The sequence below is a fragment of the Electrophorus electricus genome, chromosome 23, assembly GCF_041902795.1.
Source record: "Electrophorus electricus isolate QZ-2024a chromosome 23, ASM4190279v1, whole genome shotgun sequence".
In the NCBI taxonomy this organism is placed as follows: Eukaryota; Metazoa; Chordata; class Actinopteri; order Gymnotiformes; family Gymnotidae; genus Electrophorus; species Electrophorus electricus.
The window spans coordinates 14257364-14281875 of record NC_137519.1 but is presented as its reverse complement, the minus strand read 5'-3'; the positions used below and the strand labels follow the sequence as shown (position 1 = coordinate 14281875).

Here is a 24512-nt window from a genome sequence, read left to right as displayed (position 1 = left end):
TGGATGATTTTAAATATTGAACTCAGGATCAAAGGTTCCTCTGAAAAGAAAACAGTGCTCATCAGAGTGTAAAGTCAATCACTTGAGTTATTATGGTGTGACTGTGGCACTGTTCTAATTTTGTCTATCAAATAATTAGGAAACGTCTGATCTCTTTTAGGTATATCAGGGTAACTAAAATATCCAGATAATTCTGGAAAATGACACTACAATGTTCCCTTGTAATTGTGTATGTCAAAGTTTCCAGTAAATTAATGCTGTGGTCACAGTGAACACCCTTTTGGGGTTTATAAAGTTTCTAGGAGGTTTCCAGATAAGGCACTAATGCAGTGATGCTTGTCTTGAAAACAGTGTCAGAATATATCTGCAAGCCAACTTTTACTGCTTAAAACAAAGTTATTGGGCAGTCTGTCCAGTCTGGCCCCCAAACACTGCACAAAGGAAATCTGCTTCCTTTCCTCTGTGAATAATACCTCACATTTCACCTACTTTAGAAAGGAAACTGTATAAGTTAACTAGACATGAACTGTTCATTAACTGGTCATTCTTGCTGACACACACATACACACATACACAGGTACACATACACAACTTCACACATACTTTTAGCATTTTTTGGTAAGTTTTCATCTCTACAAACACTGACTGGTCCACAAGTTGTAAGGGATAGTAAAATATGGCAACATTATGCTCAAAACTGGGAAATACCTGGAATGTCCTGGAATGACATGCTCAACACTGGAAAATACCTGGAAAGTCCTGGAATGGCACCCTTTTGGAGAGCTTACTGAGGTTTTAGAGGTTTAATATCTACATAAAAGAATCCTCACGGAATGCAAAGGAATAACATACATAGCGGGTGTAATGAAAACAGCTGCAGGACAGAAGCAGAGAGTCACAGGCTGCAGGGCTCATGGTTCTGAAACATAGACGTCATCGCTTCGCTTTGTCTATCTGGCTGAAGGTGCACTCACATACACTCACACACACACACACACACACACACACACACACACACACACACACACACACACACACACACACACACATACACACACGCACACGTGCACTCACACACACACACACACACGTGCACTCACACACACACACACACACACACACACACACACACACACACACACACACACATACACACACACGTGCACTCACACACACACACACACACACTCACACACACACACACACACACACACACACACACACACACACACACACATACACACACGCACACGTGCACTCACATACACTCACACACACACACACACACACACACACTACAGCACATCTCCTCCAAGGTTCTTCAGCCCCAATGCCCACATCAGATGGCCAGCCAGTGCTTGAGCTGGAAAATGTACAGTAGCAAATACTTTAGTACTGAGGCAAACTGAGCAGAACCAAGGTTATTGACTTTACCAGTATGGAGAATAACTGGACCCAGTATTCTTGCATGCATTAATGCATATGAATAGCAGTCAGACGGTGCTGAGCAGAACAGAAACATGATGGCACCAGCAGGTAGGCCTGACTAGTGCTTCACCACCAGGGACTCTGCTTTATTTGAGGAATTGTCCTACAACTGCATCTAATAGTATATCCACTTCTTGTATATTGTTTTTACAAACTGGTCTTTATTTGCCATGACCTACAACTACAACATTTTGTCATACCATTACTTATAGGGACAGTTTAAAACTATTTGAATATATTAAGATTATTATAGGTTGTTTGTCATACAAGAACAATTTTACTAATAAGTATTTCACCAACTTCTGCCATTGTCATGGTGCCAAACAAATGGCTCTTTGATTTTTGATAAAAATCTAGAACTATACGGCAACGTGTGTAGTCATGTTGACATGCATGCAAACTATGCAGAATAATGCAGTGTGGAAATGCTGTCCATAGTACACAACTCAATTTGCTTCTGATCTCTGTGCTAACTCTTTCAGAATATTTGTATTGTTCTGTTTTATAATGAACATTGCAACAGCTTTTTTTAAAAATGCATTTTGAACCTATATATGGTTTTGAAATCAAATAATGAAATGAAATGGCCAATAGCATGGTTTTAAGCAGTCCTGTAGCCACTGGTGTAAAAGAAAAGTTCTAATTGTTTTGTCTGCAGATGAGGCACAACAAAGTAGGTCTTACCTTAAACTGCCTGACATTCCCCTCTTCTACCAGGTGATGTTCATGCTCAGGGGTGATGCAGTATGCTATCCTCTGCAACGGGGAGCAGAAGAATTACAGCTAAAGCAGGCGAGAAAGCCTGAAAAAGCAAAGCTATTAATCATTCAGACTAAAAACAGGCTCAAATCCTTTTTCCACAGTTGGCAATGCATGGCCATTTCAGTCTAATGCAGCATGGTCATTTCTGACCCATTTCTAAGTGTCAGGTGATGTATGAGGCAAAAAGAGACTTTTGGAAAATGTGCACCCAACGTATTAGAGTGCAAGAATGAGCTATTGAATATGTTTGTGAGGAATATTATATAAAATACTGACCTGCTTGAATGTGCCTGGCAAACTGAGGAACTTGTAGATGGCATAGAAGGGCACAAATAACATAGAAGACAAGGCAATGCCCCATCCCATCCAGACAGACCAGCGGGGGAAGACGTAGTCCTCATATTTAAGCTCACTGGTAGTAACTATGCTAGCTAACACCACAACCTGCAAAAGAGAGGAGATGGTCAACTGTCGTTCTGCAGTGACATTCAGAGACATCATTTGAATATGCACACCTTGGAAAAGAAAAAGAGGAAGCTGGACAGATTGGTGACTTACCAAGACACAGATTTCCACTTCAAAATATTCACCAACAATGTCTAACATTTAACAGTGTTATGATTTGGGCTTAATCTGAATACACAAAATCACCTTGTGGTGCATACGTGAGCCTAACCTTTGCTGTGATATTTCTGTTTCTGCTGGTATATTTGGGTTATTTGTGCCAATTCTGACCCCTGCCTCTAAAAAGCAAGCCAAGATGGCATACTTCATGCCGCTGTATCAATATCAAAGGGTAACGTGTGACACCATGTCCCAAATAAATGCCATCATTACTAAAGCTGCCCACAGTGGATCGGTTCCAGAGATTTCCCCTTATCTGCAGATATGGGTTTGGCTGTCTTCTGTGAAACGCTTGCTATATACTAACCTCCATCACAGTTTGCAAGAACCCCAATTCCAGAGAGAAAATGCATTTATTTATTTATATATTTTGCTGTTAAATGTGTGCTACAGATAGTTTGTCCTTTCTTTTGTTATCTTTCACCTTTCCTTTTTACTTTGTGCGACCTTTTCATATAAACACGACAGGGTTGTTAGCAATAAGCACAGCTGAAATATTCATACATCTGAACTTTGTCCCGGTCTTTGTGGAACAATGTTTTACCCTCAAAGGATCATATGGTTCCCCTAACCCTGTTCGTGGAAGCCTTCCGACAGAAACATCTGCCTTCCATTGTCATGGAACGGTCTGCGTCTACAGAGAGACACATGAAAACTGTTGGGAAAACTGCCTTTGAAGATACTGCTTTTCTTTACCTCCATTACACTTGGATGTGCCTAAAATGATTGAAGCAGGAAGTCCAGTGCAGTTTAATCAGTGTAGCTGTGCCAATTTAAATGCGATAAAATTATTTTTGCTAGTGTGACAGGAAAGTGATAACTGCATCAGCTAATTAGATTCAGTTTTTCTTCACAGCAGGTCAGAGTGACTTTGAGTTCTTGGCCCAGGCAGCATTGAGCAAGCCAGAGCAATGGAAAAAAAAACCCACCCTCCTCGGAACAATGAGCAATAAATCTTGGAAAAACAAAGACTAGAAAATGAGAGCATCCTTCTCTCTGGTCATTATCAGATATTAATTTAATATTGTTTTGTTTAAGACTAAGAAACTGTGAATTTTAGTAATTCTTTAGTGCATTAGGGTAAAGGGACATGGTTGCACAGTTTAATCATACATAATTCACTCTTTTGTCATCTGCAGTTAGGTCATCTCCAAAGGCTGCAGTCATTGCGTTTAATTACTCGAAGTGCCTGTTAATGAATCAATCATTTCTTCTTTATAAACAGCAGTTGTCATCAAGTGGAAGCTAACGTCATAACTAGATTATTATTTCAAAATCAGAACAGCAAAACTGGAGAGAAAGGGATTTAAATAGAGTGATATTTAAACATTTGATGCTGATTTGGAGAACCTGTTTGAGATCTTTGGGCAAAAATACTGCACTGATTTGGGTTTCCAGTCCGAAGCATCATGCTAAGAGGGACATGCAGCTCTCTGTGCTTTGAGCCAGTGTTGATCAACGTCCTGTTCATGTGCTCTTAGTCAGAGTAGTCAAACACGACAAGTCACTGTTTCTCCATCCAGTCATCAGGTTCTATCAGGATGTTCATGTATCGGCTCTGATCTAGCACTCAGTATACCCGTGCCAGGTGTAACCATGCCAGGTGTAACTATGCCAGGTGTTCAGCGCTCTTGGTTTAGGTCTGCACAAATAGGAACTGACCGGTGGCTGTTTAGCGGACTGAGAATCCTGAGGTAGGTGGAGATGAATCTGGATCCTTCTTGCTCTCAGTTACACAGCACATTTGGGCCTGATGCCACAGCTTTGCTTCCCTGGCTATTGACGCTCACCAGCAGAAAAACAGGGCTGACGAACTTCCAACACAGCCTCCAATAGAGTCCTGGCTTGAAACCCATCATCCGTTCAATGTCCTCGCTGAATCTGTCCACACCTGAGATGGACGAACAGGGACAGAGACATGCACGTGTACACACACACATACACACACACACACACACACACACACACACACACACACACGCACGCACGCAGAGGGTCATCCAGGCATCATTCCCAGTAGAAAAATACACTGATATCTCTCGTCTCAGTTTGACCTGAAGTTGGTGTTTATAAATTATGGGATGAGAGAGGGTTACAGCAACACTGAGAAAGTAAACAAAGATGCTAAGACATCTCAGCGATGCGTGATTTTAGTCAAACTTCAGACTCTCACAACACCCTGAAGCTGTTCCTGAAACCCTCTGATTAAAAGCTGTCACAAACCAAACCTGTCTTAAATGAATCCTGCTTCCTGCTGAGATATATGTCGTGAACTGTCTACGGGAGGAAACTTTATGTGATGTTTCGAGTCATTTTCCAGTGTTCACTGTGGTCACATTGCTTTCTCACTCAAAACACAATATGATATTCTCATATTCTCTGATGATCTCTGCTAGCACACTGTCTCCATGAAGGATTTTTATGATTTTCCTACTTAGAAAAGCCTTTTCTTTACATAATCATTGGCAAAAACAAAAGTAGACACAGCAGTCTCAGCCTGGCTAGGGTGACATAACTAGCTTTTAACTAGCATAACTATTCCTTTTAAGGTTAGGCAGTTTCTTCTATGACTGAAAGTATATGAAAACATAAACAATGTAATTATAACCCACAGATGCTCTTGTGATTGGGAAAGACAGGTAAAGAACCACAGCTGTTTCAAACATAAAGGCTTGGGACTGTACAAATGCTGTATAATTTCCCGTGGTTTGGCTGTTTTGTGGATATAAACTTGCTTATGTAAATGTGGTTTGATGAATGCTGATTTTGGCGTGACTTAAAAGTGGCGCAGTCTTCTCTCAGTATGAGCACCCTTCACAGTGTGAGCACTCTTCTCTCAGAGTGAGTGCCCTTCTCTCAGTGTAAGCATGCTCCTCTGTGTTTTTCCCAAGGTGGGCTTATAGCAGTTGAAAACAAACAAACATACAAACAAACAAGCCAGCAGTAGCGAGGAGAGTCTAAAGAGGCTGGGACTACTGTGAAGTCACCCACCATAAAACCAGGACACCCCTATGGCCTCCACAAGAACCCCAAACAGAATAGAAGTCCCCGCCGCATAGGTGTCCAGCAGGGTAAAGATATAGATTCCTCCCTGGGGACAAAATGATTTAAGCAAAGGCAGAAAACCAACAGGTGAAATGCTGAGACACAGAATAAACGCAGATGCTTTCTGAAAGGCTGAACGGTATCTGTGATGCACCAGTGGTACAGACCAATGGTACAGATCATTTGCCCTCTTTACAGATTTATCTCTATTTTGGTGGTCGTATACTAATTCCATCCTCTGTTTAACTGCTAAGTAAGGATTTATATTTGAAGGCCAGATTGTATTGATCACTGTAAAGTACATATAAGTATAAAACAGAACGATAAAATAATATAAATGTACAAAAACAATTACAGGTATACATCGGCAAATTTTGGCAATGTTGTTTTGTTGTAACTCGACTGTGCATCTGGCATGCACGCATTAACACTGCCAACAGAGGTTCGGATCCATGCCTTGAGGGGTGTGTTATCACGTGGGGTAAAACGTACTTTAGTAATGCAGAGTAAGGCAACCAGGAATGTCCCAAAGGCAGTGACGAATGTGAACAGTTTCCTGTTCCTCCGCAGGATTTTGAAGTCATCTGTGAGTCCAGTAATGACTGCTTCCATACCGCCCATCTATACGAAACATGATACCAGGATGAGAGCATGTATGTGCGCAGTAGTGACTAGGTTTGTGCACAGTAGTGTCTACGTATATGTACAGTAGTGACTAGGTTATCTGCCATTTCTGTTAACAACTTTTTTGCCATGTCTCAAGTTTTTCTTATTAGTTACGTTTGTGGGATTTTTTATTTTTAGCAACTGGCACAAACTTCTGAAGTACAAAATCCTGTAGTATTAACAATAACAACTTGGGGAAAGAAATCTTTTCAATATATTTTTTTCTTGTTATATGATTCAAATCCTTGCCATCCGTACCTAATTATATTAGTGCGTCAGGTTTTGATATGTCAGTGCCTGAGTTCACGTTCTCCATCTCTTGTATTTTTTACGTACTGATAAAGAATATTACTGATGGAATGCAACCTAACAGAATAGATCGCCTCAGCTGTTTGTAATACGCATGATGAAAGGACAAAGCGGAAACAGTAACATAGAAAGAATAATGAGGCCATACTCTAACAATGGGGGCCTGCATGAGTTCCAGATGCTTTGCCCAGCTGGGTCGCACTTGCTTTCAAACCACAAGGTATGGTTAGGAATCATGGAACGTTATTCCATCCAGTACGACACTCACTGAACTGTCTATGCCGAGGGTGAGGAGCATGATGAAGAAGAATATGGCGAAGAAAGTTGAGCCAGGAAGTGTGGAGATGGCCTCTGGGTAGATAATGAACACTAGACCAGCCCCTGAAACACAGACAAAACAGGTTGTCTTGGTTCCTCTCAAGGTTTCTTCATCGTGTTCTAGGGAGTTTTTCCTTGCCACTGTTGCCCTTGGCTCGCTCACTGGGGGCTTGGACTTGAACATTTGTAAAGCTGCTTTGTGACATCTGTTTTAAAAAGTGTTATATAAATAAATTTTGATTGATCGATTGACAAAACCAGAGGCATGAGTAGTACAGTCAAAAAAACAAACAAACCCCAAACCAAATCATTACCAAGTACAACAGTAAAAAAAGTAGATGCAGCTTTACAGTTTGCATTAGGATTCACGTAATTAACCTTATTTACTACAGTATTTTAACAGAACCTCAGTATTAATAATTCATAAGCAATGTTGACAAGTTAATTAACATCATTACTTCATCACCGTACTGCAGCTCCATGACATCATGGTCAATTATATGTTCCACAATGCCACAACAATGGTGGCTGCTTTGTTCACATTATGTATGGTTTATTAATGTTGATATTAATGAGCTATTATTGTTAACCAATGCCACAAGCAAAAGCCAATTCAAAAAAAGGCACCTAGAAAGAACCAGGGGTGGAAGGGAGACTGGTGTGTGGTCGATACCTTCAGTGGCCACCTCCTTGATGCTGACACCATGCTCGTGGGCCATGTAGCCCAGCACGGAGAAGATGGCAAACCCTGAGAAGAAACTGGTGATGCAGTTGATGGTGCTGGTTAGGATGGCATCCCTGCACAAAGAACAGGAAGCAACAGCATGCCTCAGGGCATCGTCCAGAGTCTACAAGAACCCTGCTGATTTCAAACCAGTGTTGGCATTTACCTCTCAGTGACAAAGACCTACAATGATCAGACTGCTGATGTTAGGTCTGTGCTCCTATTGTGGTATAGGTTTGTTAAAAGTCAAATTTGATGGAAACATGAATGCCATCGTAACAAACTCACTAATACTGTATTCTACAAGCTACTATAAACCATCTTTCAGAGACCATAGTACGAAACTATGTGCATAAGCGATGTGAAAAAACTGTAGGAGATACTGTAATCCAGGGACACAACCTGACCATCTGTAATTTCTTCCTACAAGTCATTATGCAATGGTTGTTCAACAAAATGTAACATGTACCATGTTCAGTTTGAGACTTTTGTTTATGGACCATTTCATGCACTCACTAACATCACCAAAATGGGACTTCAGAGTCTTCAGAGTCATTTTTATTTGAACAGTAATTTATTTGAACAGTGACAGGCTTCCCTACTAGCATAGGCTACAGGTTGCGGTTTTTCAAAAGGAGGAGCTGCTTTTTCCCACACCATGAGATCTCATGCTTATGGAAACCATTGAGCCATCACTGGTTTGGGAAGATGCACAACCAGAATATAGAGTTTTTTCTTTGGAAATGTGACAGTCCTTTGGGTACACGTATACAGCTTTGGGGTCTGTGCTCCTATTTGTACTTGTTGCATGTATACCAGCTCAAGGGAATTTTGTTATATGAAGTTTTGTACATGACTGAGTAAGTAGCTTTCCAGGTATTTCTTGAATAGTTTAAAAACAGTTTGAGGAATCAACAGGCATCTTCGTTACGTTTGGAGTTTTTCAGAAGCAAGTCCTTGAGGGAATCTACTTGCTCTTTCATAGATTGTTACAGGGGTATTCATTTTGCCCTTCTGTCACGCTTCTGTGCGAGATTCATGAAAAATTGACTGTCCATTAGTAAATTTTATACTTAGTTAAAGGTTTTTGTTTCAAATTAAGCTAGTACATGAATACGGAATACTGTGCTGAGCAGCTCATTTCCTACAAGCTTAATATTTTGATATTCTGTGAGGCTTGACAACTAATATAAAGCCATTGTTCAGTGCCATTCTCTCAGTCCCTCCTGAGATTTGGTGAAATAGTGTGACAGACCACACTTTACTAAATAAAAGTTTTAGACATTTATTCCACATTTCTATACTACGTTATTCATGTATTTCACTAGTTGTGTGAGCCAAACACTGGTAAACTTATTTCAAACACCAAAACAGTTGGTTCAAATGAGTAAAGGTATATTTTCACATGAGATATGATACGATTCTAAAATCTGACTTGATATTTTCAAATTTAGAGCCATATTATTGCTGACCTGAGGTTGTTCTGAACATTTTGATCTGAAACATATGGGTATCATGCTATAAGCAAATACCTTTAAATTGAATTTTTGAAAATATGCAAAAATCCAGAAAATGCCCTGACATTTCAGAGGGTTAAACATTGGTCATCAGTGGATTTTTATTATATAACTCGATTTCATACAATTTCTAACGTAAAAGTTTGTAACCCTTTATATTTCTAACAAAGAACCAGGCTCATAAACCCTTTTATAATATTTCTCACATAAACCTGGATTTATTAAGACTTGTGCACCTCACAGCAGCACAAATGCCCTTATCAGCAGGTGGGAGAAGAGACTGTCTGACATGCTCTTTAGAGAGGGACACAAACCAGAGACACTGGCTTGACCTGAGCAGAAGTTCACCAGGAGCTACAGCGCTGAATTCAATTAAGCAACAGCTCGAAGGGAAAACCTGGAGATCGGCGTCATTTACATGGACTGCCATCCACGTAATGAAAGTGAGAGGTGGGCGCAAGACTGATGCATCTGCCCTTTATACTACAGGGCTGGTGATGGGAGGCTGTGATATCTGAACCCACCACCTTGCAACAGAGACAAGTCTTACCTGTAACAGTTATTGTTGAATTTATTGTAGCTGGCAAAGGCGATAAGGACTCCGAAACCTGCCCCAAGAGAGTAGAAAATCTGAGTGGCTGCTTCAATCCAGACCTGCAACCATAAAAGCACAACCTACACTGCAGAGAGTGACAGGGAACCCTCCAGCATGTACAAGGAAGTAAACAATCTATATTAAAAGGGATAGACAGTGTTAAATATTGTAGCAGTGCTGGTAAGTTAAATGAGTCACTTCCAGGTCGTTGTAAGGTAAAGTTCAAGCAGCCAGAGACTCACTTGAGGATCGTTGAGCTTATTGAGGTCAATGTGGAGGTATGCACGGATTCCGTTCATAGCGCCAGGGAGGGTGACCCCTCTTACCAGAAGCACCAGCAGTACAACGTAGGGCATCGTGGCCGTGATGTACACCACCTGCACACATGCACATCGACACCTTATGAGGCACGTGCCTGTCTTAAACACCCACCATTATTCAAAGTTATACGAAGTTATTAAAAACCTGATTCAAATAGACATTCATACTTTTCTCAAAAAAGTGTAACTGTGCAAAATAGATGATTTAATCGCCCCCCCCGAGATGTGTAATATCCCAATCTGCTGCCAGTTTTTCAGCGAAGGATACACTCGAGAATCATAGTACCTTCCCCGAGGACTTGACGCCCTTCCAGAGACTGAAGTAGAGAATGAAGACCACCAAGCCCAGGCAGAGGCTCAGCTCCCAGCGGGGCTCCTTCAGGTCATGGATGCCGTGGCTTTCATGGAGGCGCAAGACCTCACGTCTAGACAAAAGGCCAAATCAAAATTCTATTAGATTCTCAGTATATGTGTTAAAATGTTGATTCTATGCTGCTCTAATTATAGACTACAGAGTGGTTTATCTTACAATGCAGATTTTATTTCAAAACAAAAGACTGCAGATTAGAATGTCCCTGTCACATGAGTAGTCTAAGCACCATACAGTGTAAATTATTACTTTTCACTGCTACTGTACTACTACTTGAAATTAGGGATTGCAAATCATTAAACAAACAAACCAAATTTACTCAGTGATGTTGCTTCACTCTGAGGCAAGACAATGATGTAAACAACACTGACTTCACCATTCACCACCAGAGCAAAGGTTTCCATTGGATTAAAGGGGAAAGTTCTGTACTGGCTAGTTTAAAACCAATATAAATCCAATCATCCATGCCTTTCATTTACCAACAAGGGGGACCTTCAGGAACCCTTCAAAACCAGACCTATTCTAGATGGCAAAGTGTGCATCTCAAAAACAACAACAACAACAAAAAAAGGTTTGTCATGTCAGCTAGCTGTACAGGCCTGGAACAGTTGTTGTGTGCAAGTACTATTTAACCAAATACTGAGCTATTAGTTACTTTAATTAGCTCAGATGAAATGGTAGGTTGTAGGGGTCTGAACACAAAAAGTGCCATGATTTTAAGTCATACTTTGACTTCAATTTTCTAATGCTTACTCTGGATAGCACATCTGTAATCCAGAACAGTAGTAGTAAATGACAGCAAGACCCATTATTAAGTTAAATGTCGACAGTAACAGGCAATAAAATTGTCATTGGAATCTCAGTCACAGCCCTTTTAAAATCTTAAGTTATTTAGAAATAAAGCACTTAGCACTATGTAGCCCTATGTAGCCCTATGTAGCCCTATGTAGCACTTAGGAGTGAGCTGGTTAAAGTTATAAATACAGCAATCTGGGAATAATAATAATAATAATAATAATAATAACAACAATTATTATTATTATTATTGTTGTTGTTGTTATTAATAATAATAATAATAATAATAATAATAATATTACTACTACTACTGCTACTAAAAGAGTGTCAAATACTGTTAAAATCACAGTAACAGCACAAGAGTAAAATATGAAAAGTAGTATTTCAGATATTCATGGATTCCTGAAGTTATACAAAAAACAGGTGGTGTATTTTATCATACATGATCATGGGACAGCAATGATTTATTTCACATGCTTTGTGCAGAGACAGATTAATAGTAGATTATTTTTGAGAAGACATCTCAGCTTCTTTCCATGTTGTTTGCAAGTGGTACAGAAGTATTGGCATCACTGGGAAATATGAGAAGAGGCCATAGAAAATGTTTGTTTTCTGGCTTATTAGCTTGATTTTACAATGAAAAATCATCCACGACTTCCTGTTTCACTGGGCTATAAATATGAGGTTACACGCAGACTCCACTCCTTATGTCATCCATCATCATGAGGGAGATTACAGAATACATCATTTATTAGGGCAATAAATAAGAAGTTTCAAACAACAGGAGAACTTGTGTGTATTTTGCCCCATGCACAGAAAGAATGATGGTTCGAGAGTCAAACCTGCCTCCAAAGATTATAGTGTGGAAAGCTTGCAGCTCACTGGAACTTTGCAGCAGGGTTCTGTTTTGTCTGAGGGGATAAGAATAGAGCTTCCCAGCAACATGCATCAGAGGTGTCACAAGGTAACACAGGAAATAAGGCAGAAAGGCTTGCCAGGGGAACTGTAATGCTGGGGGTAGATTTTCTTCAGATGTCTTGGAAATCATGGTCAAGAACACGGCATCGTGGACTCAAGAACCAGGAGGCCAGGCCTAGGCAGGATCTCCCAGTAGCCAATGAACCAACGCATTCAAAACATAACTGTAAATCTGTGGTTCATGGACCACAAAAATAGCTCCTGGACCACAGAATGAAGCTTCTTCTGTAGCTTTCCTAGTCCCTGACCTAAATCCCACTGAATGTCTGGGTTGAGCTGAAGAGGAGAAGCGAGCTAAAAAGTGAGCCACCTCTGGGTGCCACCTCAGACAGCATACTAAATATATATAACCTACCTGAATGTTCATATAGCTCTCATTTTTGACATATTTCAGAGCCTTTTTGCTCATCTTTACCAAGTGTGCCTGTAATTCTAAAGGAAACTACATTACTAGTATTATTTTAAATGTTAAGATTATCTACAGATTATCAGAAGAATATGAAAATGCTGGTAGCCTCTTTATGAAACTGATCCTTTTATTCGTAAGGGCATGTATGCTCAGGAGAAATTGAATCTGTATTTTACGACTTCAATTCTTAGGTTGTCACTATAAACATACACACAAGGCCTTTCGTCAGCCTCTTCAAGTGATCTGGCAGATTGTGGATTACCATTAAAGCCCTCTGGGATTACTTTCTCTTCTTCCTTTTCCCCCCTGTTTTAGGTGGAAGGGATTTCAAAGATGTTTTATGGTTGCATAAATAGAAAAGAATGAAAAACACAAGAGAGATCTATGGGGCCTTGATTTTACAGTGATAAATAATAGTGTTGCTGCATGTGTCCGAGAAAAATATTGACCCCACGCTTTCTGAGAAAGGACTGTTGAGAATGGTTGTTTCTGGTTGCCAGTAATTCAGTAATTCTCTGAACTTTAAAGGGAAAAGAAGGTAAAGCCTTCGATTTTAAATAATAAACAAACCACTATAGGAATATACGGTTTTCTGCATTTCCTTCCAAAATAAAAATCGTGTGCAGGAACATGGGTTATTCTTTTCTTTGTACTTTACTGTTTATGGGTTGCAATGTATGAAATGATACAGGACATCTTAAAGAAAATTTTCTTTATAACAGGACATCTTAGAGAAGACTATAACTTTCTACCAGGACATCTTAAAGAACACTATAACTTTCTAACAAAATAGCTTAAAGAAGACTTTAACTTTATAACAGGATATCTTAGAGAAGACAACAACCATATAACAAGATATCTTAGAGAAGGCTTTAACTATATAACAGGATATCTTAGAGAAGACTATAACTTTGTACACTGAAAGGAATGGGAAATTTAATCTCAAGTGTTCATGATGCACTTATCACTGCAACCTGTCATACCTGCAGGTTTCAGGACTCAGTGCCCTGAGAGTTCATTTCCCTGGTCACAGACACTCATCTGAACATCCTGGTGTATGCGTTCTGCTGTGTAAACAATGGTTAATTTGGCTTCTCTGAGAAATATGGACGGGTCTTTTCTTCATAATCTGAAACAGACTTCATCGGTCTCAGCTAAATGTTCAGCAGCTGGGGGGTTCGGAATCCATCACATTATTCTGCCCACAGTTGTCAAGAGTGTGTACATTTCATCTTATCCTCTTTTCATGCCTTTTCCTGCTTTCTGTCTCTGCCTGGACCGGCACCACTTGATGCATCCTCCTATCTTCGGTGGGTCCAACATTCTTAGTGACGCACTTGGTAGTGTCTCGTGTTACTGTAAGCGTGGTGGTCCTAATCGTCCATCAAGACTGTCCTAACAGCAGTTATTCTTACGGTTTGCACACTGGTCTGCTTTCTCAGTATAGCTACACTTCTATAAAAGTCTTTTTCTAGTGCCTCCCCCCAAGCCTCTAAAGAGAACACAGATTTTATTGTGAATGGTTGTGATTAGAACTAAAGGAATGTTACTTTGAAGAATTTCTTGTATAAACACTTTGCTGTGGATGCATTCACTAATACTACTGATTATTTGATTTGGTAGACATGACACTGGCTAATTATCAAGTTGATTCCAAGTAAATCATGTTGATGGAACCGATCCATCATGGCTGGGCATTAAATCGAACACAGCTGTTTCAACATGTACATCACTTGTGATATTATTAAAACAGTAGACACTGTATATTTTGTTCTTAAAGAGCCCATACAGAACAGAGTGCACTTGCTAATTACATAACTGTGTTAGTGATGTCGTAACTGGAGAAGTCGGATTACAAGGTTTAAACTTAATCTTCATATCCATTGCCTGCAGATTTTGTTTACACAATCTAAAACATATTAGCTATTTTCAGCATTATATACTCTGAATTAATAAGTATTGCAATTAGAAAGCAACTGTTGCACTGCAGTTGATTGACTTATATAATTCATGAGCTCCTTAACCTTGTCTGGTAGTGAGTGAGGGAGTGTACACAAGCTAACAAATTGTCACGGAATGCTCCCCCCCCGCGGGTCACGTGATATGGCCCGCTACATACAGGGGGAACCACGTCTGTTTGTAGCTATGCTCTCCATAAGGACACACACCTGCATGGGGTTAATCGTAACATGTCTGTCTATTTAAACCCCAATTGGTATGCACCTCCATGTGGGTCATTGTCGATGTCATTGTAGATGTAGATAATGTTTTGTAGCCTCAATGTTAATGTTTCTTAGTCTTTGACAGTGTTATTAATGTTCATGTTGTAAATGTAAGAATGTTCACCGTTTGTGTTTTGTGTGAGTTCCAACGTTTTCTTGTATGTTCTATGTTATGAAATGTCTCTAAACGTCAAAGAGGTCTGTGCGTCCTGTTCCGTACCCTGAGGCACTCGGGCAGTCGTTACACAAATCTTATAGACTCTAGGCTCAAAGTGAACAGAACAAACAGAACAAATCCCTGGCTTGCCACAACTATTAGTACCTGCCAGGAACCAGTTAAGGTCCCGAAACCTAACCTTGACTCACCTCCTGCTTATTGACACCACAACTTGAACTCTCATTGGCCATTTCCCACGCATGTGTTTAATCCTACCCAAATGGACATGGCTTGAGCGCTTCATTAAAGTCCAGGAATCACAATGAATATCTTTTCGGGTTACTGTTAAAATTCATAGTATGCCACACTGCAGCATCTCTGTTGAGAGTTGAGGAGTCCCCTACTGTGGAAAACTGAATTTCCCTTTTCCCTGCCTACTAGCTCTGAGTGCTTTCTTGAATGAGGCACAACACAGGACTCCCAATCAGAACAGACCTCATTTATCTTGCCTCCGTCATAAAGCCGCAGTAATAAAAACAGCATGTTTAATTCTAAAGTATGAAGAGAGGCTGGAAAATGCTTGTGTAAAAATGAATTATGATTGCTTTTGTAATATAGAGCCACACAAATGTTGTAAGTGGACATCAAGGAAAAAATATAAAATAAAACGAAAATGTAGGATATGAGCCCTTTAAAGTTGCCTAAATAATACATTCCCTCTTTTCCTAGCTGAAAGTAAATGAATGAATAATGATACAATGATAAGTCTACATCATCAGTACTAAAATGTCACTCCGATGATCTAATTACAGCTTCTTCACTTCATGAGCATTACTTGTCTGTAGTCTACTATATTGCACTCTTGATGTTGTTCTGGTTTTGGAGATAAAGAGATGAGATCGAGAGTGGAATTGTGTGGTGTTGACATTGCCGTGTGACCTGTCTGCATGCAAGGGAGTCAAATTCGTGCCAGGCAGTAAATATTCTCCACACTCTGGTCAAAGCTAATTGGTACTTTGACCCCCCTGCCCCGCCCCCCACTCACGGGCCAGGGGACTGGACAGTGGAATAATTCATATGATCACACACAACAGCTTTCAGATCCCTTCTGAGTTTCAGTGAACCAGAAGAGCTTACCATTATAATGTAAAAAGATTTCCACCAGGAGAGAAGTTCAGGAATGTGTGTGCAAGTCTTTATGATGACATTAAAAAAAAGCACCCGTGGACTACTCAGAAGGGCCCGAGAGGGTTGATTTAAAACCCCTGCCTTGCTTCTATGTCGTTTTGTTGATGCCTTATGCTCCTGTCCAATTTTCATAATGCAAATTCTGACTTCACCATATGCTCTGTCAAAATGAAAACAAAGCACTCATTTAGCGCTTAATGATGTTGTACACTTTGGTTGTTGTTTCCGAAAATAAACAAACAAACAAACATTTGTTGAGTCAAGACGTGCCACACCAATTAATTCAATAGCAAGATATGTTTCACTTCTTTTTCTATCAAGCTTTTCAGTGTCTATTATCAGTTTATTTCTGGGCAGTATTTAACCTGCACTGAACTTCCGTTCTAAAATCAGAAGATATCTTTTCTCGTTGTGCTAAAAAAGATGCTCAAAAGGAGAATGTAATGTAATTTAGATGACGACGAAGTTTGTCTCCGGGAAGCTCCCCCATTGAGGGTTTTTTCTTGACAACTGCTGTTGCTATCTGCTCACCAAGGAGAGAGATTGACTAGCAAAACAATGCTCTGAAAAGACACGTGGGTGGTTAGCTAGTTGGTGAAACTTTCTTTTGTTGAGGATGTCATATAACATCACACTTTCCTTTGTCTCGCTGCCATAATTGATTACCTACTGCAGTGGAAATGGTGGTGACATGAATACTCATGTGGAAACAGTGAACATATTCCTTCGTTTTCTGATTGCCTAGTGTGCGTGCTGTTTCCTGTTTCTTTACTATACGGTACTGACCACTATGCCGATCATTCTATTTATTCATGCTTTGTTACAGAAAATGACACCTAAAACTGATGCGGTTAGTTAGCATTTTCTAAGCATGCTCCAACTGTGGAGTCAAGGAACAGACTTCAAGGTGTTTGTGACACAGCAGCGGTTGGTTCTTCAGTGGACAGCTGGTACCATGGTTGGCCATTTGGATAAGCGAGGTGCCTTAATCCATCTGAGGCTCATTGCATAGGACAGCTGTGTGTAACGCTACACTGGAGAGATTAGGCTACCTGGGGCTCAGATGGATCATGGCTGTGGTAAGAGAGAGGTAGAAGGAAGGCAGAAGGAGGGAAAGACTGCCCTCCGGATCCCTCCGGGCGGACCGGCGAGTCGAGGAAACCACGACCCAAAGAGAGCACGCAGACATGTGCAATGCAAAGAGGCAGGGAAAGGGTTAAAGTAGTACACTGAGGGCATGTGGAGTGAAAATGCATGAAGCTAGAAAAGAGAGACAGAGCAGAAGACGAGGCAGGTTGGGGGGGCTGAGCGTCTGTGCAAAGCAGCAGGCAGTTTGGCACATCTGCTCTAAAGGGGATGTGTGTTTTATTGTCTTTGCGTGCTGGGGTAGTGATGCCTCAGGCTTTCTGTTTAAAAGACTAAAGTTTATCTTTGTGATTTACACTGCCATTCACACGTCAAACAGCTTAACTATGACGTCTTCTGAGCTGAGTTTAACAAAGGTATCAAACAACACCTTCCCATGCACAGAGCTTGATGTACAGTGTTAGGAGTTAAACTGTACTTCTCTGGGAAACTTTTTTGTCCAAAGTGTTTTTCCTTACAATTCTTACATTCATGTTTGCTTTTTCAAATAAAGACTGTACTGATTTGTCATTCTCCACTGAAAAATGTAATTGAGTCTAAGACTGTGTTTAGTCAGAGGGATGTACATGAATTTTGTAATGATAGACAACAGCTAAAACGAGCTAAATACAGTGTTGATGGTTGAAGCTTGTTTATCTTTGACGTGGTAGAAATTAAAATGTTTTGCTTGTTATTTTAAAACAGAGGAATGCATGTTAGGGAGATATTATTAAGCTTTTTCATATCACAAAGGATACGGAGAAAGCTTACAAAAACATCAGAATAAATGACCACACTTGTTTAGCACAAACATTCTAAGGGGCAGAGAGCTAGGGGCATTCGGGCTGATAACTGTTTGCTATGACACAGTCATGCACGGTCATGCAGCTCAGAGATGAGCACTCTGTATAATCCCACTGGTTGCTCTGGGTTCCTCTGGACTTTAGAACCCTACCTCCATGGTCAAGTGGAGATGGCTTTCTTTGAAGTGCAAACCAAATGCCTTTCTTCTCGTCTACTTCAAATGTCCCAGCATGCAGCATTAGAATGGAGGCAGCAGATTTCAGGGGTTTGGCAGCAAACTGAAAAGTTTCATTGATGCTCGTGGTAGTGACCCACTTTTACTGTTCAAAAGCACGAGACAACTGTGCTGGTAGCAGGCAAGCTTCAAAAGAAATGACAGATCACAAAGCTTCTAATCAGTGTTTCTGCGTAACTCTGTGCTACATGAAGTAAACCATCCTGTCTATCTGTTTCTGATCTTCTAAAATCTGAAGATTTCCCCAAAATATCTGGAATTTCCCCATCCTCAAGTGTCTGCTTAAAACTAAACAGAGTACCTGAGGGAGGCCTTTTCAGCGTCACCTGAATGCTGCTGATATATGGGGAAATATAGGTTAGACAGAGTGGCACAAAAATGCTCCTTTCTTTAAGTCTACACTTTAACCACAACTGCTGAAGCCAAATAAAGCAGAACACTAATGCTGCAACCTCAAGAACAGAAACATTTAAAACAGATCTATAGATTTTTTTTTTGTAAATTAATTTAAAAAGTATTATTATACACAACACACATGTCGAATCCAGTCTGGTAAAATGTACTGACCTATGCATCAGAAATGTGGTTCAGAACTTTAGGTGAGAATTCAGGAACACCACATTGTGTTGCCACCACACCAAATGTCACTTGAATTATTACCACTAAATAATTCCTCATCATACTAAGTTTCGGAATGATAAAGTCTATGCAAAACATTTAACTGTCAAATCATATTGTCAGACAAATGAGAGAGGTCACAATATCATGCTTCAAAAACCTTTCAGTCCAATGCCTAAAACTACCCTCTGTGCTTCTTGATTTCGTATCAGTAATTCAGGAACAAACCACTCAAATCTTGCAGTGATTGACTACTGGATGTAAAACCAGATGGTCTATCTTAAAGCCGGGAGACATTCTGAATGGCCCACTTCGTAAAAGTCATTTTTCTGGATGTTTCCTCATATGGAGGGAACTTTTTTGCGTTATGACTTTTCCTGCACCTACAATAAAGAGAACGTAAACCTACACGCTCTGCATCCACCTCGCAATCTGACGCTCGCACGACCACTGCGCTTGGCTCACTCCTCTCCGTTACGACACCCTGCGCCGTCCTAGATGGTCACCATGTCACGTTACAGCCGATTTAAACATACTGTTCATCTGTTTCTACAGAATCCAAAGTAACACAGCCATCTTACAGATTTTTATCTTTTTAAAAAAAAATTCCTCACACACATTTTGGCAGGAAGTTGCTGACATTGTGCAAATGCTTTACAGGGTCCCCACTAGCACAGAAAAACCAGTACTAAGCACAATGGGCCTGCAGAGATAAAAGATGAGAAGAAATGCTGAATTTGAAAAGCATTGTGGTGGGTTCTACATAAGGGGCTCTGTCAGTCAGCTGTAATGGGATTCTGTCGATGAATTAGGCAACATGACAATGTCAAAAAACTAGATATGAAAACAAATACTCCATGTTGTCATTTTAATGAATATGGCAATCATTCGAAAGCATGGAAAGCACTTTTTTATTTGAGCGGCACTTTCTAGGAAACCTGGAGACCTGGACAAACAATTACCTGCAATCCCCACTGCACAGCATCTCATTGCCACGTACTTCCCACACTGGGCTAGAAGGCACAGATGCTGACTAACGTCGAGTCTTTGCAGTGCTTCTCATTAGAGGTTTTCAGAACAGCCCCAGAGAAACACCTCACTTTGGCACGCATCACACCAGCATGACCAGTGCTTGGCGGTGCCTGGCGTATCACGAGTCAGGTAAATTCAAAGCACTGTCCCCCAGAACTGTTGCTGGTCATGAACACTGCAAAATCGCAGTGGGACCAGGAGATTAGACACTGGGAATTGGAGGACTTACGTGTAGAACTCAGCAGCAGGTGTCCTCTTGTACTTGGCATAGGGGGTGTTGCCCAATGAGGTGGAGCTATTGAAGTGCTTGGGGTCTTTGCACAAGGGACTGTTCCACGTGTTGTTACAGTGTTGCCAAGGCAACTCGCTTGTGAATGAGGAAAACAGGTAGTAGATGGACCAGGCTATAATGACGTTGTAGTAGAAGCCCACATACAAAGCGATGATTATCACGGTGTAGCCCACACCTGTGAATGGAAAAAGAATGTTCTGGTAAAGGCTCATAAAGACTTGCGGTCACCTTAAACTGTGGAATGTATCTCTGTTTTCAAATGAGGCACATGTGGGCACAGTAAGCACAGAAAGACGTGTTTCATTTCAAAAAGGCAGTCTACTGGCTATTTGACACCACGGCTCATTTTCGGCAGATGGGAGTCAGAAGAGAGAGAGAGGGAGAGAGAGGAAGTGAGAGACAGGTTTTTAAAAACACACCTTTGAACACAGGGCAGATCTTCCACACGGTGGCTGCCCCTTCTCGGTTATACTGGCCCAAGGCCAGCTCCATGTAGAAGAGAGGCATGCCCGCAATGAAGAGGAACAGGAGGTATGGGATCAGAAATGCCCCTGGAGGAACAAAGTGTATGGGCTTTATTATTGTGGAGACAGAAATAAAAGTGAGAGAGAGAGCAAGAACTGTCTACTACACTGAATTTTGCAGCTTCTGCAGTGAAAAAGTGAATTCTGTGAACAGCTGCAATTCTCTAATATTTTTATAAGACACACATTTATAATATTTAAGGAGTGATTGATGGTTGCACAGTGCTGAGGCTTCGGGGTGCTTTTTTTGAGCAGTCACATGTAAGCCAACTTTCTGTCCTACTGCGTAATGCTGGCCATTACAGTCAGAGGAGACTCTTCAGGTTTGCTCATGTTTAAAACATCAGATATGTGTCAATTAAACGTCTCTTTCAGAAGCAGCTTTTGTCTAAGAAGTTAGTAGTAACGTTTTCTTGTTAAACTTTTTTTTCCCCCCTGAAATCCTACAAATTTTGAAAAGTTGTTATTTCAGAATTGTTCATTTAGAACTGTGGGTGGGTTGTACAGAAACTCAAATAAACACTGGGAGAACAGACGACTGCATTGTTTATGCTGCTATTGCAGGATACATTATACAAAGCAAAGAACGCACGCTACAGTAGTGGCAGTTAGCTGCTGGCGGGTTATTTACACAAACCCATTAATATTTTGCGGAAAGTCTGAACTATTCTATCGATTCCTGAATAATTTCTGAAAGGCGCTTTCACGCGAAACAGCGACAGCACTGGACAGTGGTTCAACAGTGTAAATGGATCTGGTTGATTTGATTTAAGTTTTCTGATACTGTTATGGACACTAACTAAACTAAACTTTAGGAATTTTTCCTTCCCTCGCAAAATAGTAACAAGTCATCCCAGCACTGGGGCTTAATTCTGTTTTCTTTCGGGTTATGCAAACATTATAAATGTTTTGATGTGCAATAATATAACCGTGTAACAGCAAGTTAGGAAGAGTGATGCACGTTTATGACGAGTTAAAGAGGCGCTCGGGCTACTCACCTCCCCCGTTCTTATAGCACAAATACGGGAACCTCCAGACATTGGCCAGGTCCACAGCAAAGCCGATGACCGACAGCAGAAAGTCGAGTTTCTTGCCCCAAGTCTCTCTGTCGTCTTGTTCCGCGGAGCCAGAAGTGCGGATGCGGGTGCAGGATGCAGGGGTGGCGAGGATGGACGAACTGGTGTACTGGACCCCGTTCTGGTCCTTCACCAGAATCAGCTCCACGTCCTTCTTCTCCACGTTGTACATCTTGAGCGGCGCCACTGACGATAGTTTATGTTCCGGCATCACCTGGATATTCATCTTCGCGGCACTTCGATGCTCGCGCACCCTCGTGCTCTCACGGCCCCGAGGATGTGGCGAGGTTGAGACGGACGCCGCTGCTAGTCGCGCTGACGACGATGATGATGGTGATGATGATGATGATGATGGCGATGATGGTGATGGTGATGATGATGATGATGATGAAGAGGAGAATGCCTCCGCTAGGACAGTTCTTTGTCTTGAAAAGTTGGAGATATCCACTCCGTTTCATCAGCTGTGGAACAAGCATACACAAGATAAAACAAAATAAAAGTTTAGCAACTAACTTATAAACTGTGCGGGACGCAGGAGAAAGTGACACTGTAGGATGCAGTTTCAGCATTTTTAAATCAGACAGCATATATAGTCTATGCGTAACTTCCAGTGAAAGAGATTTAAGTATTTTTAAGGTTGTGAGGGGATATTGCACTATTAATGTCTGTTAATCTCGTGACACCTTGGCAGCTATATCCTCTCGCGCTCGGCCGATAGCTTTTAAAAGCAATGCACGTTTACCGACACAGCAGCCTGAACAGATGAAACCGTACTGTAATTATACATGTTCCCATGCCGAATGGAGCTACATTAAAAGTAAGTGTTAAGTAGGAGTCTAATCCGTACTTGTCAAACTGAGAAGACTCGTCCATGACTGGTTGCTCCTGCGGTCTCGATGCGAATGAGAGACTGCCAATTATGAAAGAAGTTTTAATGGTCTCCTCCCTTGGATTTAGAGGCAGTGTAAGTTGTGGGTATTTAACTCGACATCCTCGTTTTTCCACGTGATATTTTGTATTTGAGATCCCCCCCCTCTCGTTCCTTTGGGTAATTGTCTAGGTTGATGCGCGCCGCGAAAGCGCGCCGCGGATGCTCTGACGGTTTGTGAGTGCATTTGTGACAAACTTCTGAAAGGCTGTCTGAACAAATCATAGCGGTCTTGTCATATTCTTGAAAGTCACGACAGGTGATAACTCACAAAGTCCCTACAACGTTTATTCTGCTGGAGATCGCGCACTTAATCACGTGTGTAAATGCGGGAGAATGTTGCGCAGTCTGGCACAAAGCAGGTGTTTTTCATACTAGTTGGGATATTAAATGATCCTTAAACTGCAGAAATATACCTGCAGCCGCGCCAAAAAGTTTTGTAGGAAAAATAAATAAGTAACTAAACATAAGACTTTTTTTTCAAAAAATGTTTTATTCCTCTCTTTAATTGTCTGTGTCTTTTCTCTTCTTCTGCATGGATTCAATTACCCGTTTTCTAAGAAGCGGTAAAAGCATTGTGTTCCATGTGTAATCGAATCTCACGCAGCTTTAGCCGACGGCTATGATTTTCTATTAGATATAGACGTTCAGTTCATCCCATTAAAGTCAATGAATGTCCATTTAAAGCTTTCCAGCGCTTCTTTTATGAAACCTTTACAGGCCTGTTTTGAGGAGCTTTTGTTGATACTCCAGCAAAGATTAGATAATAAAAGTGAGGAACCTGGTTACACAAGCTGATTTATGCATTCATTTGGGGTTCTTTCCTTCTCTGGAAGCTGGAATTTGCTATTTCAGGAATACGGGTTGGAAAGGGTGATCCCAACAAACAAACAGGATATACTTGCATGGTGGTGTAAAGTACCCTATGCCTGGATCCTCCACCACTATTAATCCTGTGAGTACTGTCCATTTTACCGAGGTCGGTGCTTATGCAATGATATAAACTCAAGACCTGTTCTATAAGACCACATCTTTTCTATGTAAAAACTCTGAACAGACTCTGGAAAGCAAATAGACTCTTAAGTGGTGACTCTTCAAGCAGTTGTATGCTGTAGCATTTCTAACCACCAGTCACTTTCTTAGAAAGACCACTTACTGAAAGTACATGGTAGGCATACAGTTAGACTCAGCTGCCCATCTGTGACCATGCACAAGTTTTTGATATTTATTAACAGCATTTATCTGACACAAAGCAACTGAGTACTATTCAAACAATTGAGGTTTAATGACCTTGCTCATGGGCCCTTGAGGTTACCAGTACCTTGGTCATTGTGTGGCTATAAACAGCAACCTTCTGTTTAATTATCCAGTACCTTAACTTCTGAGTTACC

The 24512-nt window shown here is 40.9% G+C and overlaps 1 protein-coding gene across 1 annotated transcript; it reads right to left on the bottom strand.

The window, feature by feature from the left end:
• Nucleotides 1-969: 969 nt before the first annotated feature.
• On the bottom strand, nucleotides 970-23120 carry slc6a2 (solute carrier family 6 member 2). Its single transcript, XM_027031287.3, has 15 exons — nucleotides 23041-23120; nucleotides 22116-22654; nucleotides 21013-21144; nucleotides 20531-20768; nucleotides 10655-10793; nucleotides 10291-10425; nucleotides 10004-10107; nucleotides 7886-8010; nucleotides 7163-7275; nucleotides 6412-6540; nucleotides 5866-5965; nucleotides 4665-4765; nucleotides 2527-2694; nucleotides 2173-2244; nucleotides 970-1363 (listed from the first exon to the last, which is right to left on the bottom strand). The coding sequence occupies exons 2-15, from the start codon at nucleotides 22417-22419 to the stop codon at nucleotides 1340-1342; spliced, it is 1884 nt and encodes a 627-aa protein (XP_026887088.1). The 5' UTR covers nucleotides 22420-22654; nucleotides 23041-23120; the 3' UTR covers nucleotides 970-1339.
• Nucleotides 23121-24512: the final 1392 nt, after the last annotated feature.

What these genes read in the sequence shown, in the direction of transcription:
- slc6a2 (XM_027031287.3), bottom strand. Translation starts at nt 22,419, where the DNA reads ATGAATATCCAGGTGATGCCGGAACATAAACTATCGTCAGTGGCGCCG. An exon ending in ATAAGCTCAACGATCCTCAA is followed by an intron (nt 10,108 to 10,290) that starts GTGAGTCTCTGG and finishes TTATGGTTGCAG; the next exon opens with GTCTGGATTGAAGCAGCCAC. An exon ending in GGAATGTCAGGCAGTTTAAG is followed by an intron (nt 1,364 to 2,172) that starts GTAAGACCTACT and finishes TACATTTTCCAG; the next exon opens with CTCAAGCACTGGCTGGCCAT.